A 19,962-nucleotide genomic window follows, 5' to 3' on the forward strand; every position below is an offset into this window, starting at 1 on the left:
TATCTGTGTAATCTGTAAGCCAATCACCTACAGTATTGTATAAGCAGCCAGTTTCTTCTACTTCTTCCTCTTCTTCTTCTTCTTTTTCTTCTTCTTATATGTTATTGTTAACGATAATTTGAAAATTAAAATTTTTAAATAAAACAATTTTTTAAAATGTCCATATTGGATTTTTGAGTGTTAATTTTGAAAGACAGGCTCACATATCTACTGAAACTTGGGATACATTTGCATTAACACAAGGAGTCATTTCACTATTTATACACCCCTACCACATTTGAATCTGTTCTGTACAGCAGTGCCTCCAAAACATTATGAACCCAGGACCCACTGTCCAAATGCGTGTTTACTTTAACTAGTGAAGTCAATGCAACAAGTGTTAAATGAGACTGGTGTAAATGTACAAGAAAAGGGGAGTTTATACAGGAATATCCTTTTTTTAATATTAGATTTCCCTTCAACCCCTGTCATGGCCCACCACTGGGTTTACCGTAAAAATACACTGAGAGATAATCTGTGCTTTAAACAGCATGGCTGTACCCTCCCACTTACAGGGAAGCGTACCGATGCCAAGCGGCAGGAAACCTAATTTTTGGGCTGACAATGGTGTGAGGCTGAAATGTTTGCGCTACACCGCCACACCATGTTTGCCTATGTGCAGGTCTTCTGCCTGCTAGGCTTCTAATGACATCCCAGCCATAATCCAATCAATTTAAGACATTTATCTAGGTACAGCATGTAGCTGCAGTGTGGCATAACATTGATTGTATTATCATAATATTTGATGCCAAAGAGCTCAATGCATTGTCATATGTTAAAAACACAACCTCCTTAACTGAACTATGATTGTAATGATAATAACATATATTATGGGTCACAGTTCAAAGATATTCCTTTAAGCTTCCTATGGCAGGCACGAGCAATTTGTGTTCAACCATTTGTGATAATTTTATGGGCTGTTGGGTGCCTCATTCGTTCCAAGGCGTGTTCTGGTATCACATCCATGTCATTGCCAGCTACCCGAAAGCCCCACGGGGTGACACACAATTAGTGTTGAGCAGGAGAGACTCAGCTGGGCAGGGAGCAGGAGAGAGTCGGGCAAGGATGATGGCACTTAATTGTGCACCGGCGCCCCCGACTGGCCGAATTTGCTAGTCCACCTGTTGAGATTCAGTGTCTTTCTCTGGCTCATGTCTGTGTGAGCTCAACTTGTTAACTGCTGTGTGTTCAGAAGTTGTGGTGGGAAGAGAGCACATGTTTTTCTGCACTTACCCAAATGGCGGAGGTAGCAGCTATGAGCCCTAGTGATGAATATGATTAGCCATTGTAAAATTGGGAGACAACAGGGGGAAAAATTATTTTAAAAATGTAATTTGTCACAAAGCCCTGAAATTCAAATACATTGTACAGACCGATACATACATGGGTTGATAATATGGCGGCCATGTACCATATTCCTTATGATGCCTGGCTGCCCTCTGCCTGAAACTCCTAGTTTTAGAATTTATTTTCTGTTTCTCATCTGTATTTTTCTGCAATTTAATGAACTCTTTAAAAATACCCAGATCAACAACATAATCTATTTTTCATTCCTTTAATAAACTGGATAATATGTTAATTTAAAGGTGTTTAATGAAGCACAAGTGATAAAACTATATAAATTACTAATGAATATGCAAATAATGAAACTTTTTTTTACAGTATATTAAAAACACCCATTCTCTGACAGAGAAAATGTACCTCAAATATCTCTGAAACCCATTCTTTATGACAGAAAACAATCTCATTGATGTTTCAAAACTCCAAGAGGAAAAATCTCTTGGGATTTTCAAACATCTACTGCGTCTTTTCATGTTTGAAGGCTCCTGGATTGGTAGCACTTTACTTTAACAGTGTAAAATAAAAGTATTCATATAGATATGAGTCCTATTAGGCAGTCATGTGGGAGCTCGCTGATAAGGACAGGAAGGTGAAAAATTGATAAGCTGATGAGTGGCCAGTTATGTTTGCATTGGCGGCTGGATTACTTCTAAACCAGTGGCCTAATTCATAGTCTGCTGACAAATTAGAACGTCAGACTAATCCAGTGCATACCTTTATAAACAGCTGGGCTAGGGCTCCAGTCTATTTTGTGGTCCATGCTTCTCCTGCTCAGCCTGACAAAACAACACTGCTGAAGGGCTGACCACTACTGACGAACCGCAACCATGAATGGCACAGAGGGACCTAACTTCTACGTCCCCATGTCAAATGTCACCGGCGTGGTGAGGAGTCCGTTCGAATATCCACAGTACTACCTTGCAGAACCATGGGCTTATTCAGCTCTGGCTGCTTACATGTTCTTCCTGATCATCGCCGGATTCCCCATCAACTTCCTCACCCTGTATGTCACCATCGAACACAAGAAACTAAGGACCCCCCTGAACTACATTCTGCTGAACCTGGCTGTGGCCGACCTCTTCATGGTGTTTGGCGGATTCACCACCACGATGTACACCTCCATGCATGGCTACTTCGTCTTCGGCCCCACCGGCTGCAACATCGAAGGTTTCTTCGCCACCCTCGGCGGTGAGATCGCGCTCTGGTGCCTAGTCGTCTTGGCCATTGAGAGGTGGATGGTTGTCTGCAAGCCAATGAGCAATTTCCGCTTTGGTGAGAACCATGCCATCATGGGCGTTGCGTTCACCTGGGTGATGGCTCTGGCCTGTGCTGCCCCCCCTCTCTTTGGCTGGTCTCGGTACATTCCTGAAGGTATGCAGTGCTCGTGTGGGATTGACTACTACACCCCAAACCCTGAGACCTACAATGAGTCCTTTGTCATCTACATGTTTATCTGCCACTTCACCATCCCGCTCACCGTCATCTCTTTCTGCTATGGCCGACTGGTGTGCACCGTCAAAGAGGCTGCTGCTCAGCAACAGGAGTCAGAGACCACCCAGAGGGCCGAGCGGGAGGTCACCCGCATGGTCATCATCATGGTCATCTCATTCCTGGTCTGCTGGGTGCCCTACGCCAGCGTGGCCTGGTACATCTTCACCCACCAGGGAAGCAGCTTTGGACCCATTTTCATGACCATTCCAGCCTTCTTTGCCAAGAGTTCATCCCTCTACAACCCCCTCATCTACATCTGCATGAACAAGCAGTTCCGAAACTGCATGATCACCACCCTCTGCTGCGGAAAGAACCCCTTTGAAGAGGAGGAGGGAGCATCCACCACGGCGTCCAAAACCGAGGCTTCATCTGTGTCCTCTGTCTCCCCGGCATAAACCTTGTCTCACAGAACACGACATATTACCACGAAGACCGAGAATGCTCACTGAAACCGCTAAACGCTACCATTTCAGAGACGTTTTACGATTTTTTTACACAACCACAGAGGCTTAGCCCTGTATACTGGTTGTCGTCAATGTGATGTCAGTATGTACAGAATAGTCAACATGATAGCAAGGCTTTCTTTTACAAGGAAAATGTCCTGTGTTATTCAGTTTGATTCCATGTTGTTGGCTTATTTGAGATTGTAGAGACAATGTAATCAACCATATGTGAAATAAATTGCAATTTAAAAAATGAGTTAAGTTGTTCTTATACTCTGTTTCAAGTAGATGGAGGCAACTATGTAATGGTATTTAAATTCATATTTACAATCAGTCATGGAAATAGGTTGAGACACAAATCAGGCAGCAAATGTTTAAGATTATTCATTTTCAAACAATAATGTAAAATGATATTTGTAAATGATGCACATTTTTGTTTTGTTGAATAAGAGTACCTTCAGTATTAAATCATTTTCAAATGTATTCTTGACATCACAAAAAATATAATTTTCCAATATTTAAAACAATTTTATATTGTTTGAAAATTAATCATTAATTGGCTATGATTTTCATTCTCACCCATTGCCATAACAAATCTGCTGCAAATTTACCACCAGACGGGGCTTATTTTTATATATTTTATGTGGTTGAATGAATCTTGCTTTGCTCAAGTTTGCTTCAAGGTCATTCAATGTTACTTAAATGCAACGGCAACTAATTAATCCCCTTACTTTATGGAAAGTGTTATAAGAAGTATTAAGAGTGTTTTAAGCTCTGACCCACATAGGTAAGCACAAGGTGAGGTACCTTAGGGTCAATCGTATTATAACCCTTCATACCTAATTATGTGTAATGGTATAGTGAGGAATTTCAGCAGTGTCCAAGTGCGTATGTTGATAAATACCAATCAAAGCTTGTTCACAGAACTTTTGATTAGCATAAATCGATGTCTCTAAAATACCATATAGGGTATTCCATTGCAGGCAATTTAAAGAGATGGTGGAGAAAAGCAAAGATCTGAAGTAAAGTTTGAAGTGCTGTTAATGGAAGTACAATCTTTTGATTAGCAGTTTAAGCAGTGGAGTGTCAGGGCCGGGGAAAGAGTGTCAAGCCTGGCGAGCTACAGCTGTTGTAGGCTCTGTTGTCTCAAGCTCCGTGTAGCCTACTATGCAACTGATAAAATGACAATGATTTAACATGATTTAAAATGGAGGCAAAGAAGAAAATCTTAATTTCTAATAAAGCTTCTAATTAAGTGTGGCCAGTCATAGCAATGAAGGCATAAGCTATGACTTCTGCACTGTATTTATATCAAACTTTGTTCAGGTGGTTTATGGAATTTATGTTTAATGCATTAGATTAATCTGCTTTTTAAGCAAAAAGAGGCAGAAAGGGACTGGAACAGGAAGCAGACCACAGGGATAACTAAAAACCATTTTGCACAGGCACATTGGAGATGAGCTGTATTGAACCCAAATCGATCCAAGATGGTGGGTATAGCTCAATTTGCTTTTGAATTATACTCTGTTGGCCTATATCAACCAAGGGTATACCAAATACTGTCATCAACATTGCAGTGCATTTTGGGTACCACAGGCTTTTTGGAAGGATTCAAACATGATGGACTATGATGGAAGCTGATTTTATTTCTGATACTGGTGTTTTGTTTTTCTTCCAAAAGAAAGATACATTTGACCACACAATCATTCAGTATATCTACTTAATAAATTGAGTGTGACTGAATTGGCTTACAAAGTAGTTTATAAACATATAGTAGATTTGTATACTGACAAAAGTAGCAATATAGGTTACCGTATGTAATGTAAAGCGTGAAATGCAGTTTACCGTATGTAATGTAAAACAGTATATCAAATGTTGAGAGGTCATAATTCAGAAATATTTATCACACTTGAAATACACATTTATCCCTTGGCCTTCTGGGTAAGTGTAGCAACATCTATTTCCAGATTTCCAGTGATTTAGTCATATCTAACAAACAACAGCCAAGCGCAGACTGTATTCCATATTCAGGCTTACATTTCCAGTTTGCAAACACATTCCCAGTGTGCTTGAAAGAATGGCATTTGTGCTGAGAAACATCACCCGCATAGCCTACCAGAAGTTACATCAATCAGAGGCTTTATGAGGGCTGGTACGAAACCAATGTTCCTCGTTGAAAACGTGACCATGACATCTGCGTTCATTCATTTATTGCACTGACTCATTCAGCGTGCTCCTGTGGCTTCCATCAGATTTGGACTCTACCGCACAGAATCCATTCTCACGTTCCCATGGCAACAACCTTTCAAGGTCACCTAGCCTTTCAGCTGTGGTGGTTTTCATGATGACATTGTAATTGCATAGAACGGAGGTTGCTCCAGCACAGATCTTCAGCTTACTGTCCGTTGCAAACCAGAAAAACAAAAAACTCGGCAAACAAATTCTTCTGTAATTAATTAAACAAGATTGTTTAAGGAATGAGCAGAGTAGCATTTGGCAACAGTACTTGCTTATCCATTGCTTGTGCTTGGACCCTTTACTGGTTCAGTTGCTCTAAGTGCTGATTTATACTCTATGCCAACACTATCAATATATTGTCAGTCATGCATCCTGACTCCTAAAAGGACTCACCCTCATTTAAAATGGTTATTGATACACTACAAATGGTGTAGTGGTGAGGAATAAGATGCTAAAGGCAAAAGCTTCAACTTTAGTATCAACAGTCACACCTCAGACCCTAGACTGCACCGAGCTTATATTGAATTCTGACTGCAGGTTCAAAATGACCACATATCTGACTGAACCCTTCTGTGACCCAGTCTTAAAAAAAAAAAAAAAAACCTGTATGTTGTGAGCTTCACAATTCTGGTACTTATGGCTGAGCTGCCATTCAGATACCATTTGTTTGCAAAGTTAATGCACTCATAACCTGGTGTAGGTAGCACAAAACCTGGATTGCTAAGCAATGGAAAAGATTTATCTGATCTGATGAGTAATCTTTTAGACGTTTTGCTACATCTGGCCGGGAGAAAACCAAAGAAAGCCTTCAACACACAATGTCTCTTCCCAACTATATGGATATGCAATGGCATGGGCAGTCATTCCATGGGAGTTATTGGGCTTGATGGTTGCCCTGCACGAAGCAGTTGTGCAGGTGATCATTTTTGGAGGCCCTACTTATGGCGTGTTTAGCAGCCATTCTGTAAAACATCTGTTTGTACCTGTTTGTGAGCTTTGTTTTTGAATACCCACTTACACCCCTGCTAAAGGGACAATGGCTGCTTTCCAAGTCTCAGGGAGACTGTCCCCCACCACTCTAGAAATAGGTGCTTGGGCATGCTGAAGGACAAAAAAATAGTTTTCCCAAACAAAAATATCAATTGTTTTGGTATTATCAATGTTCTCGTGTAGTAATAGAGGAAAAGTAAAGATGTATAGAATTTCACTGAATAGCATATTTGTAAAGTGTCTGTTGGGATTATTTAATGCATTATTAAAATGTAAATAGCATAATGCACATTATTTTTACATAAAGTGCCATATGTTTGATATGTTTCAGCAAAGCCCCTTCATTCACACTGCCTGCACATAATTTTAAATATTGAAATAAACATTCATATCTAATTATATAAACATGCTAAATTTCTCCGTGAGTATTCCACCGTAAGAGACTGAAGAGATGAGTGCGCTGCTTGGACATCAAAGCAGACCATCTGCTGGTTTAAATGTTGACCTTTAACGTGACCAAGCCAATTGTCTTTATGGAGTGTATGGTTTTAAGGCTCCTTGGCTTGATGAGTGGGAAATTGGTTATTTTCACCACACTGTATAAGGATGTGTGAAACAGGAATAATGCATTCCCCTAGTTTTGGCAAATGCTGGAAACAATAAAAAGCATGATCATCTGTGTAAGATTATCTTTCTGTTTCTTTGCTCCCATTTACATGTTTAAAGAGTAATTGTACTCACTGTTTCACCCTGGCTCCACCTACTACAGAATTTTGAAAAATGCATCCTATGTGTGTCCATTCATTTGCATGAAGTATTCTATATGCAAATTAATTTGTACAGCATAGTTGCACCTGAGACATGGATCAAACTGTGAAACTAGGTGTTGCAGATCATCTGATCATATGAATCTGATCTCTCCTTAAATGTTTACCGAAACATATTTTAGTGGACTCATTGGGAGGAACATGACAAATTCTATGAACAGGCTGCATTGTTTCTCGAGTTTGTAAATCATTGGGCCAAAACCAATCTGGCAAATCGGGTGCCAGCAGTCTTCTGTCATATTAAAAAGTAAACTTAAAAATTTGTGGGCGGCAACAATTTTCTGGCTGGATATCTTCATTGACATCTACGTGACCTAGTAGTTCTTCCAGAGAGGGCCTCTAATGTCATGACTGGGGCGGGGCCAGAGCAGAATGCCAAAAGCGTTTTTCAAACAGAGGGCAGCACCAGGACGAGTTATACCAGTTTTTTTTTTCTGCCAAATTACATTATTTCAGAAATGTTGAAATAATGGCATGGATTAAAATGTTTCATTATAAAGTAGGCATACAACACGTTTACCACTAAAAAACTGATATAGGGTGCAATTACCTTTTAATAAACATTTACTGCGTTTCATATGTACAAATATGTGAAACTCATGTTTATACTTAAGCTGCCACATTGGAAGTCAGTCAGAGGTCTACAAACTTTTATCTGCCAGGGCCAGATCACTCAGTCTTGATCTTAAGTGGGGCTGTAGATAGAAAATAATATGGGCTGGAGTGAGTCTGTTATTATAGAAATGGATTTTGAGTCATGCCAACTTATTATGATGATATTTTTACTAATTATCTATTTATTTATTAAGGCTAGCCTGGTTGATTTAAAATGTATTTATTTATCGTTATGCTCATGGAGTTCACATTGATCTACTGCCATGTGGGTATTAATTAAAATTGAACTTGAATAGTAATTAAAAGGCTGCAGTACACAGTTGTAGCCTATTTAAGGAAGACTTTTCAAATAAGATAGATGTACGTAAAGACCATTACTATTATCATACTTATATTTTCATTAAATATTGCAATTAAAACAAGAGCATTGAGCTTTCCTCTGCATGTTCATAATCAGTGTGAACTGTGGGCCTGCATCTGGCTAGTAAGAAATGTAATGTCTCCATTATGGTCACAGCCCATCTCAATGATTGATGTAAATGTCCATCAGAGAGTCTTGATCTCGTTTTAGTGTCGGGGAAGCGATAATCTGTTTAGATATGACAATTTCCTAATCCCGCACTTTTTAAGAACTAGCACCCGTTTAATGTTCAGCATTCTGAATATAGAACACAAGTGCATTTACAGTTAAAACCCCTCACTTATCCAACACGTAAAATAGATTTATTTAATTTAATTTGTTAATTATTATCCAAGATATAAATAATCAATTAAGTCACCAATTCACTGACTGGCAGAGAAACCTGTTGGATAGACCTTTATCAACCTTTATTGAACCTATCCCAGTATGTATTGGGCAAGGGGGCAGGAATGTATAGGTGAAAGTTCACCTAAGATACAGTGTACTTCATTTTCTGGTACACATTCAGTACTCTCAAGGTGTATTGTGTTCCATAACAAATACCCTAGAAGTAGGAGAAACACACAACTTTATTCTGCTCAAATGAATAATTAAAAAATATACATAGACTTATATACGTATATTTAAAAGGAAATACATAAAACCATGATTGACAATGACAGATAAAATAACAATACAGTTAATAAATCAAAAAGAACAGTACAATTAAACATGGCAGCAGTGGATACTGAATAGGTGTTAGAAAAGTGTAATTCACTTTTCCGGGATGGAAACAAAGTGCTAGTAGTATACTTACTGAAAGCATACTTTAATTTCATTACTTGTTGGAGTACTTTAGTATCCCTTTTGAAAGGATACTTTAAATATGATTATATCAAATCATATTTAGAGTACATTTTCAAAAAGGAAACATGAAACATTTTTGTATACTTAAATTATATTTTGAATACACTTCAGTCCACAATTTTTTCACTTGGGTGTTAGGAGGTAATTCAGCTCAGCTATTGAATACCTCTACAAAAATGTAAATTGACTACTGCTTTTAAAGAACAAAGGTGATAGTTGTAGGCAACAATGGTTAAGTCCAGCCAGTAATGCAGTCTCCATCTTCAGGCAAAATATTATCCATGCAACATGGCCAGTCGTAACATGCTGACCTCCACTTGAAACTGGCCGGCCTCAGCAACCATCATCTACATAGACATTAAGACTTTCAATTGATGATTTCAATTGAATGTCACAGATTGGTATTCAAATTTTCAATAAAAAAGGAAACCACAATCCTTATGGTATTCTGTTGGTCATGCTGGGCCCTTGACTCCATAAATGGCTTTGTGTTTTGCATCTCTTTGGAGATAGTTAGACTCTCCAGGAAAGGAGACACCAGACCTCGGATTTTTATACATAGATAAGGCCCTCAAGTGTGTCTTTTAATTGCCTAAAAACATTCCTTTTTATGCCCGTGGAAGAGAGAGAGAGAGAGAGAAACAGGCAGCATTCCTGCGGTCATGTCAAACAGAGCAGGCCGCTTAAAAACAATTCAATATTCCATGGACCATGAGCAAGTTTGGAATATGAAATTATATTGGCTCACTCTCAAAGGCAATAATCTAAAAACTAGATATCCAACAGGAGTTTTCAGAAGTTTCACTTGTGAGGTTTTTTCACAGATGTAGGTGCTGCCAAAGAGCATGCTTTTTAATATAAAGGTAGCTAACAAGGCTATCTACCTAGCTAGCTAGCACAATTATGGGTAATTATGAATTACACTCGATGGCTAATGTTAGCTACATACCTGCTACATAGCAGTTCTGATTATGATTGCTAACATTAGGTAGTTGACTGCCCAAATATAGCTAGCTTGCGAGAAGATAACGCCATATTAAATTTGGTTCAATTCATATCATGTAAATATTGTATTTATCTAATGTTGATGTTTTGAATGCACTGTGAAGATTCAGTTTTGCAAATTATGTGAAATTACTGGTACATAGACTTTCCTGCTAACTAGTGTGATCCTGCTAAGTGACCACGTAGCTAGTGATTGCTACGTATGCACATAGCAATTGTGATTTAGTTGCAAGTTATTTTGCAGTGCTATAATAACTTCTTTAGCCAGCAATAAGTGGTTGATACATCACAATGGCACCAGAACTGGGAAAGAGAGGGATGCCACCAGAGGTTGGGGATTCAGCCTACATCGTTACACTGGCATGGTTCAGGGGGCAGGCCCTGCATGGCCCCTGGGCCATAGTTTGGGGACCCCTGACCTATGTTCTCTAACTGTACAAGCTGTTCCCTTGCAATTGGTTATGGGTGCACCCACCTATAATTCAGTGCTACCATACGAAACAAAATCTGCTGTGCTGTTTAGCTAGCTAACATTAACTGTCTTCCAGTCTGTCAACAGGGATTCTTCCTTTTTAAATAGTCTAGATAGCAGATAAAAACAAACAGAATCTGTCAAATATTTCAATTAAAACAGTGCCTAATGTTTTACAACGACTGTGTACACACTCTGAGGGTATGTCCAATTTGTCCAGATTAGTTTGATGATTTCAACCACAGGACAGATAATTTTTAAAGAACATCGGCACATACAGTTGAAATGAAAGGTGAGAAAAGGGGGCGATAGCTATTGCGGGTACATATGCATTTTGGGGAGTTTCAATGTGAAACTGCTGAAGACTTTGGAGAGAGTGCACAATGTATGCTATTAATCAAGGCTGCAGGACAAGTAAGTGCTTGTGTAAGCACTCAAACCTGTGGGTGTAAGCAAAACAATAGCTTTGTTTCAGGCACCATTTGAGAGGGAATCCATCTATCTCTCATCCACTGGTCTGAAGAACACTATCAAAATACTTTGATGATCACATCCAACCTCACTTCATCGGCTATTGCGGATGAAAGATGAGCTAAAAGCACTGAGAGACATTCCGTTCCTTCTCACCATGTTGAATGAATTTGGTTCTGGAAAATTCTAGCACAGTAGGAATCTTAAGTCTCCATCATCCAGTGCACTTTTTCTTTCTGTCCTGCTTGGACTTATTATAAACCGTTTGAGTAAACCCTGAACATTTTACTGCGTATGAAATGAAAGGACAATTTATTTTGGCATTTCATCTTTTCTTTACAGTTTGTATGTTTTATTTTGGAGAGCAAAAGATGGATATTATGCCTGGCAATTGTAAATTATGTGTACATGTCGTTCTTGCGGTGTGTACATACAGTTATATATATGTTTTTTTAAAATGTGTTTAAATGTATGTATTGCATGTGGGTTCTTTTAACTAATTACTTTGAGCAAATCCAATGTAACCACAAAAATTATATGTTAGCACCCACAATGCTACAATGTGACACTTGGAAATTTGTATGGAAAACTTTTATTTGATAATAAAAATAGCATTCACAGACTTCTTTTTTTTAGCTACATATACATTGTGATCCATTTGGAGGAAAGAAGCTTTACTAGGTAAGTCCACATCTACTTGTACTTCGACTAATGTTATGTATAGCTTCATGGGTCAAATAAAGCTATGAACAATGTAGTATTTATATATGCATAGTGTTTTATAAAAAAGATTGGCCCATATACAAGTACTGCTTTTAACCAACACAGAATATAGCAATATGTCTACAGCACATTGCAAGAAATAATGCTTAAAGAACACAGACTGCATACAAGTGCTTTATAATACAAAGGCAGGCTCACCATCAAGAGAAATACTCAAACAGACGAAAAAAGACCTTCTGATTGACTAATACCATCTTCCATTTTAAAACATCTTTACATACCTGATTCAGAGTACTCTAACATATTTCCCATGAATCAACTGTTCCATATCAGAAATATAAACACATATCACATTCCTCACAGATGAGGTTTCTCATAAATTCTCTTTTATACAAGAAAAAAAAGGCAACATTTCCCTCCCCCCCCCACCCCCCCAAAACAGGCTATTAGTTACATACTTAATTCTGTACAGATAATGGCTGGCCGTTAAACTTTGTTACAGTACCATGGTGACGACAGTGATTAAACTTTTTTGAGATGCTTTTTTTTGTGACCTTGCATCTTTTTTTTTTTTTTTTTTCCTTTAGTGAAACATATTATACATACAGTATACACACAGAAATACATCGTAAGCAGCATTCATTATCCAGTGGTCTGACAGAAGTGGCATGGCTCAGCGTGGCAGGTGTACTCTTCTGGAATTCTTACCAAAGCAGACTCAACAACACACAACGTCGCTTCAATGTCTCTGGACTCCAAAGGCATGCAGTCGTCAAACCGAGCTCTGCCTGCCTGGGCTCACTGTACAGTTGTTTCTTTATTTGGTTGTCGGGTTGAAAAAAAAAAGCTAATGTTGCGGTTGATCTAGCTACCCTCATTTCCCATAATTTAGCTGTGATAAACATGACAAAACACAGCGTGTGGTGTTAGGGTAAGGAGTAGGGTTCGTCGAAATTGATAGATGATGGTATCGATGCACTGTGTTTCCTCTTTTATATAAAACAAAGAACAAACAGAAACCCAAAAACGTGTTTAGAAGTTGACAGTAAAGGCAGTGTATTGAGCACAATGCAGCCAAACAACAGAGTAATTTCTTATCCCGTTCTTGCATTTCATTAACAGGCATCATTGTGGAAAATCAACAAAAACAAAGAAACCAATGAGCAGTTATTTCCTCAACTAACCCAGAAATCTTTTTGAGCTGGAATTTTTAAAAAAGCAGCAGACTGCTAACTCTTTAGGCCCACTTCCTGCACATTGGACTCATGCAGTAAGTAACAAGGAAAAATATGTTGTTTTCTTATATAAGACTGAAAAGCATTCTTGTTCCCATATAATTAACATGTGCTCATTTCTGTGCGAATTCTTAAAAAATAAATAGTAAAATTCATTAGAGGATCAAATGTACAGCAAACTCCACTATGTATGGGACAAAGACTTCTTTTATTGATTTGAGTGTGATTTGTAATCAAACAATTCACTTGTGGTTGAAGTGGCCCATCTCAGACTTTATTTAATAGTATTTTTATACATTTTTGTTTCATTGTGTATAAATTACAGCCCTTTTTATAAATGGGACAAATTGCTTCACAGGTGTTTCGGATTAGTCTGGTGTGTGCAATTGCTTCCTTAGTAGTGCAGGTATAAGAGAGCTTTCCATATCCAGTTTTGACTCTGGCTTTTTGAGTCTATTATTGGTTTTTGTCAACATGAGGACCAGGGTTGTACGAATGCAAGTCAAGGAAGCCAAGATGAGGCTGAGAAATAAGGAAACAAGACCAGGTCAAAACCTAGTATATGGCTGGACCGGCCGACCAATGGTGTGAGGTCATAACTCGGCCGAATAATAGTGTAACTTCATCACTCAGTCAGTCAGTCACAGACATTCGCGTTTGTACGGCTGGCCCCCCCTGTTTCGGTCCAGCCAAAAAACTGCCAGAGACATAGGCCAAACCTTAGGCTAAACAAAATAAACTGGAAGGTCAATAAGAAGAAAGAGAGCACTGGTGAGCGCAGAAATCACAAATAGCCTGGTAAGCCAAATAAGATCTCTACAGTGAATACAATGAATTTGGAGGCATTTGATTGAACATGAGCAGATAAGATGCTTCTGTATGCTTCAGAATTCATTTTGGTGCTGCTATCAGCAGTTACATCATCAATGAAGACAAGCGAGCCAGTATCTGTGGCTGCTGTACATGCCGTACAATGTTTCACAGATGAGGGGAGGGGGTGCTCTGGATCTTGGGCAGTTCCCCTTGGCCTCCACACTTTGCTCTTGCCATCACTCTGATACAAGTGAATCTTGGTCTCATTTATCCACAAGACCTTTTTTCAGAACGCTGCAGGCTCTTTTAAGTGCTTACTGGCCATCCTGTTTTGCTGCAAATGAGTAGTTTGCATCTTTCAGTGTAGTCTCTGTTTCTATTTGTGAAATCTTCTGTGGACAGTAGTCACTGACACATCCACACCTGCCTCCTGAAGAGCGTTTCTGAACTGTTAGATAGCGGTTTGGGGTTTTTCCTCATTATGGTGAGAATTCTTTGGTAATTTTTAGAGGTCTTCCTTCGCTCACCTGGCTCATAATGGCTTCCTTGACATTCACTGGCACAACTCTGGTCCTCATATTGACAAACAGCAATAACAGACTCCAAGGGTAATCAAAAGGGTAGAATTAAAACTAGATACTAAAAGCTCTCTTATACCCGCACTAAGTAAGCAATTGAACGCAACTGACAGAAACACCTGTGAAGTCGTTTGTCCCAAATATTATTGTGCCCTGAAATGGGGGGGGACTATGTATAAAAAGTGCTGTAAGAGTACTGCTCTACATGGTGAAACCAAAATGTGTAAAAACACCCTTTAATAAAAGCTGAGAATCAGCACTTTAACCACGTGTGAATTGTTTGACAACTACAACAGAGTACAGAGCCAAATCAAGAAAAAATATGTCTTTGTCCCGAACATTATAGAACTCACTGTATGCACGTATGTATATATATATAACCTTTTTTGTATTGTACCTCTTGAAAAGAATGCTTCTGAATGTGTACACATAACAAGCTTTCAAAATGATGCAGGCTTGTGCTATATTCTGGTGGAAACCAATGGCAATGCAGTAAGAGATAAATGACGCAGAAACCCTTGAGCTATGCACAGCATAAATCAGTGCACCAATTACAGTACAGTGCCAGTGACTTGGCGCACCTTAGCTTTCTCTGGAAGAAATTAATCAAGTCAATCAGACAACTGTTAAAAATGGCCCATCTTCTGATTAAAAACCTCTATGTATGGTTCTGTTAGGCACATTATTTTCTTTTTGTCATTTTGTAAAATTCTGATAAACTCTACTATGCTAAAAAAAACTACAAAACAAAATGAATAACAAACCATGAAAACACTATCAGTGTTTCTGCTTTTTGGGGGTGATGTACTGAATCTCTGTCGAAAATGAACAAACTTAAGATGTTCAAAGGTATAAGCTCCACCTCTTCTGCGGATGAGGGGGTGTGTCATGAGGAGATTCGCAGCTGGCGATTGGTCAGACGCTCAGGTCCTTGTGGCTCTCATAGGGCCTTTTCTTGGGCTGGGGCTGTTTATTGGGGCAGCGGCCTGAACTGGACTTCAGAGTGCCGTAGTACTCCATGAGTCTGGGTGCAGTCACCTCGTCTGCGTAGCTCCTGTGGGGCGAGGCTTGCTGTGGCCCCGCCTCCGCCTTGTAATACCTCTCGGGCGATCGGTCTCTCGCGAACTTGTTCTCTCTGTCGCCCCTCTCGGGCGACCCATCCCTCAGCAGGTTACCTTTCTTTTTAAATGCTCTGTGGAACAGCTTGCCCCTGTTCAGAGGAAGAGCGTCTTCCTCCTCCTCCGGGTCGGCGTCTCTGTGGAATCTGGGGTCCCTGTGGAATGGCGGGAGAAGCGAGGCCTCCTTCAGAGGGCTGTCCTCCTGGCAGGAGCGCCGAGGAGCCAGCACCTCCGCCAGGAAGCTCCCGCCTCGCCGCGCCTTCTCCGGCCGCCGGTCCACCGACTTGGCTCGGCGTCGGTCGGGGGAGCGTTCCCGCCCCCGGCCCGGCGACCTGTCCAGGGAGCCCCGGCGCCGGCAGTTTTCTGGATTCTTCTGCCTCCCTGCCTTCCTCCCGCGCCCGTCGTCCCGCCTCAGGGTCCTGAAAATCCTGGCGATGCCGCTCTCCTCCGACTTCTTCGCCCGCTGCCGGCCGGCCGCCTTGCCGTGGTCCGGCGAGGCGTGGGCGCGCTGCGGTTCGGCCCGGCTCCCGCGGTTGTTCCAGGTGTGGTGGTGGTGGTGGTGATGGTGTTGGTGGGTGGCGTGTTGGCCGTGCTCCCTGCTACAGTCTGACCAGTCTGACCCAGACTCCTCCCTCATCTGCTGCTGCTCCTTCCATGATGATTTGTGAAGATCTGGTGGATAACTTGGCTCCAATGATGGGTGTGGTCGACTGTTGAGCGCCAGCGGCTTCACTTCCGGAACAATTTGTGCACCGGCGGTGGGACCGTTCCGGTCGCTGGTGTCTGCAACATACACACATTTTAAAATTTTTAAATGTTTAATCTTTCTTATACTGGACAGTACTTTCCTTCTTTTCATATCTTCTCTTTTCTAACAACAAAACAGTTATTTAGCAATGTAGCACAGGTTAATACTCATGGTTAATAATTATGTAGTATTACTGCAGGTTAACTTGTGAAAAACTACTCTCTGCGTTGCCAGATGTAATTATGCTGTTCACTGCAAAATATTCTACTAAAATATTACTGTTCATAAGCCAAAATAAATAATGCAGAAGCACATATAAACAACAGTTAATTCTGTAAATTACGGGGTAACTGCTAAAACTAGGGTGTTCTTTAAAAATCTTTTTCCACTTTTTCTTTCTTTCTTTCCCGAATTTTGAATGATCGACTGCGCTTCTCGAGTCAACACTGCGCGACAGAGACATGCGGATATGAGGGAGACTGCAGCTCAAGCGCGTCACTCCTCCAATGCAATCGCCCTGGAAACAGGGGCCATTTAAAAACCCTGCAGTTCACACAGTACTACAGGAGTAACACTGACTCGAGCAACAACTGGCGTGGTGGGATGAGGCCAATGGTGTCCGTCCGATGAAACAGTCGCGGCTGAAAGACATGGCTGCAGCTCAAACCTGCTACGGCACTTGGCCCTAGCCTGCACTTAGGGCCAAGGCTTGAGGCACTGGGCAGCCATATTTTTTATTGACAGATAAAGCACCAACATGGTATTTTCTGTGAACTTCATGCACTGCCATGCACTTGCAAGAGGAACGTTCACAATATAATGAAAACCAAAAAAAGTTGATATGGGTGCATTTCTCCAACACAGTTAAAACTAAATGGATACTTATGAGACAATAAATCTGATTTCAGAATAAAATGGATTTTGCAGTACAACAAGGAATTAGCAGACCGGGGAGCCAGGTGAATAGTACATATAGGCTACAAGTACCTCACTTATCCTCGATTTGAATATTTCACATGAATTCATCAAATGACAATGACCTTTTCATTTTTAAAGTCCATAATTTCTGGAGTATTTCATAAGTAAATTACTCAATGAAGAATTGAGATATGTGTCCATGAAGGATGTAAATCTGATCATTTGAAACTGAGAGTGTGAAGGAAATACATGTTTAGCACAACCTGTATCTCTTTGAAACATCTTAGCATTCACAAAGGTTTTTATGCCATAAGATACACTTAAAATAAATCAAATAAGGAAACTTCTGATTTTTGAGTATTCTTAAAAATTCTAATGGAATACATTGAGATTCCATCTTGCAGAATCAGTTAAAGAAATCCTTGATCGTGACCGTATTCAAGGAACTCATAAGTAAAAACGAATTCCTTGAATGAGAGCCAATACCCTGACAGCACAGCGAGGTTAGGTTAACAGCTTTGCCTCTCTTCTCAGTGTGCTGTCTGGGTAGCTTTCTGTCTGAGGGCATAGATTTAGAGAAGGAAGCACGAGTATGGTATGATTCCATATTATACTATATGTTAAATATGTTCAAGATTATGTATAAAGTCCGTTTTATGTAGATTCCCAATCTAACAACTATACCCGTAATATGAAACAATATAGTGTATAGTGTTGTGACTCAAAGAGATTTTTGTTAGTAAATGAAAGGGCAGTGGTTCCTTGTACATAGTTACTTACATCATGTGTTTGGTAGACACTGAAATACTGCTTAACAAACAAACTGAATAGATTCTCAATGTGTTAGTAAAGTTAGGGTAATTTGCTCAGTTGTATACAGTACATCGTTCAGTTGCCCAAGTGTCCCTTGAGGATTATCTTAAGGTCACAAGCACTTGTGAAACATTTCAGAAACTGCCTTAGAACTATTCAATTTAGTTGTTCAAGTAAAAAAAAAAAAAAAAGAATTTACATTGTGGATTGTCATTTGTGTCACATTTATGAGGAATGTTTGCAATATAAAACAAATCTGCAATTTCATTATTTTCATTCAGCATTCTTAAAGGTATTTTACATGTATCCCTCTCAAATCCCTCACTAAGACATGACAGGAACATCTGTTACTTTGACATAACTTGCTTGAGGCTATGAAGTGTCCTTATCACTGGTATAGCACAGTTTCTCTATAGACCATGGTATAACTATATATGTATGTATATACATAACATTAATATGTTACAAAAATTATAGTTCAGTGAAACCTAAGAGTAGTGTGCACTTCAACAACGTGAAATGCTTGATCAAAAAAATTAAAGTAAAATTGTGGATTACAGAGCTAAATCAAGAAAAAAAAATTGTCTCAAACATTATGGAGCTCACTATATATATACATGTATATAATGGATTCTATATTTTATACTATGGTTACAACTAAATTTCATGAAATAATAAAATGGTGTTTTAAAAACTTTTAATCAAGTATCCAAATATCGTTTAAAGATAGACGGTACTAGAGTTCGTATTCTATGGAGGTGTCTATCATTTATGAAAAACCTGAGAAAAGAGCAAAAACATTTAACAATGAATAATAATAAAGAAGTATTAATTAACTATTGGTAGGATGCTAAGCTGCAGTATATTACTAACTTATACTAACGTCTAGCTAGCCGCAAGGCACAAATTATATTACTATGACATTTTTTAAATCAATATTCAGCATGCAATTAAAAATAAAAACATTATAAATGATACAAAACAGGATTTTCATTTGCAAATTGGCATACCGTTGTATGAAAAGTGCTTTCAGCACCCGGTAACGTGAAGTGCTAGCTATAGCAGCCAGTCAGCTGTGTCATTCACTCTAATCCACATAACTGTGCTATGCTACGTTATTTACAACCTTCACAAATACTGCACCCCTGACCACTAAAATGCTTAGCTAGATATAATGTGTTGCAACTAAGATATTTGCTAGATAAAATTGCATATTATCCTTAGCTATAGATTTTGTGAATCAACTGTTATGACCTGTTGCTATGATTACATATATTCAGTCACTCTTGGTCTTTGTTGTAGAAAGTGGGTTTTTGCTATTAGCCTACACAAATGGGCTGCAAAGCAATACAATCAAAATAAATATAAATAAATAAAATCAATCTACCTCTATTTGAGAGATTCTTGCCCTGTCCCCCTGTCTTTCTACTAGGCCTATTAGCCTGCTGGCTGTTTTCGATAGCCTACTGAGTCTACTTACTGACATGCCTGACAGTATGTCTTGAGACATGGTGCTTCTAACATATAGCCTGCCCTATAGTTCATGATTAGTATCAGTTTTGAAAATGATCTCTGCAGAAGCCATAGTCAAAGGAATTGTTAAAAAGAGCTTAAATGACGTTGCAACATCAGAAAAAACTGGGCAGAATTAAGTGGTGCTTTAAAGACAGCACTTCAGTAAGAACTTTAATTGAGCTTAAAGTTCTCTTTTTGTATCTTGAAGTTTAAGTATTTAAAATATAAACAAGTACTTGCTTTAAAGGTCCAGGAAACTGCTGATGTGTTGTTTAAATCATTTTTTGCATACACAAAAGGCT

At 39.3% G+C, this 19,962-nt stretch overlaps 2 protein-coding genes across 7 annotated transcripts in view; one reads left to right on the top strand and one right to left on the bottom strand.

Annotated features, from left to right (window-relative positions):
- The first annotated feature begins 2,207 nt into the window (after positions 1-2,207).
- Positions 2,208-3,549, top strand: LOC118208645 (rhodopsin, freshwater form). The gene has a single exon (XM_035383510.1). The coding sequence runs from the start codon at positions 2,208-2,210 to the stop codon at positions 3,264-3,266; it is 1,059 nt and encodes a 352-aa protein (XP_035239401.1). The 3' UTR covers positions 3,267-3,549.
- Positions 3,550-14,131: 10,582 nt separating this feature from the next.
- The window catches only part of LOC118208523 (membrane-associated guanylate kinase, WW and PDZ domain-containing protein 1-like), an 85,344-nt gene continuing 79,513 nt past the window's right edge, over positions 14,132-19,962 (bottom strand). For 5 of the 6 annotated variants that reach the window (XM_035383284.1, XM_035383282.1, XM_035383283.1 and 2 more), the window contains exon 22: positions 14,132-16,449. In XM_035383284.1, the coding sequence (XP_035239175.1) occupies positions 15,464-16,449 (986 nt within the window). In that variant the 3' untranslated portion in view covers positions 14,132-15,463. The remainder of the gene's footprint in view (positions 16,450-19,962) is intronic. The other variant, XM_035383285.1, reaches the window with a different exon arrangement.

This window comes from Anguilla anguilla, chromosome 11, assembly GCF_013347855.1.
Source record: "Anguilla anguilla isolate fAngAng1 chromosome 11, fAngAng1.pri, whole genome shotgun sequence".
Classification (NCBI taxonomy): domain Eukaryota; kingdom Metazoa; phylum Chordata; class Actinopteri; order Anguilliformes; family Anguillidae; genus Anguilla; species Anguilla anguilla.

Bases quoted from the DNA above. Each gene is read 5' to 3' on its own strand.
- LOC118208645 (XM_035383510.1), top strand. From the start codon at position 2,208: ATGAATGGCACAGAGGGACCTAACTTCTACGTCCCCATGTCAAATGTC.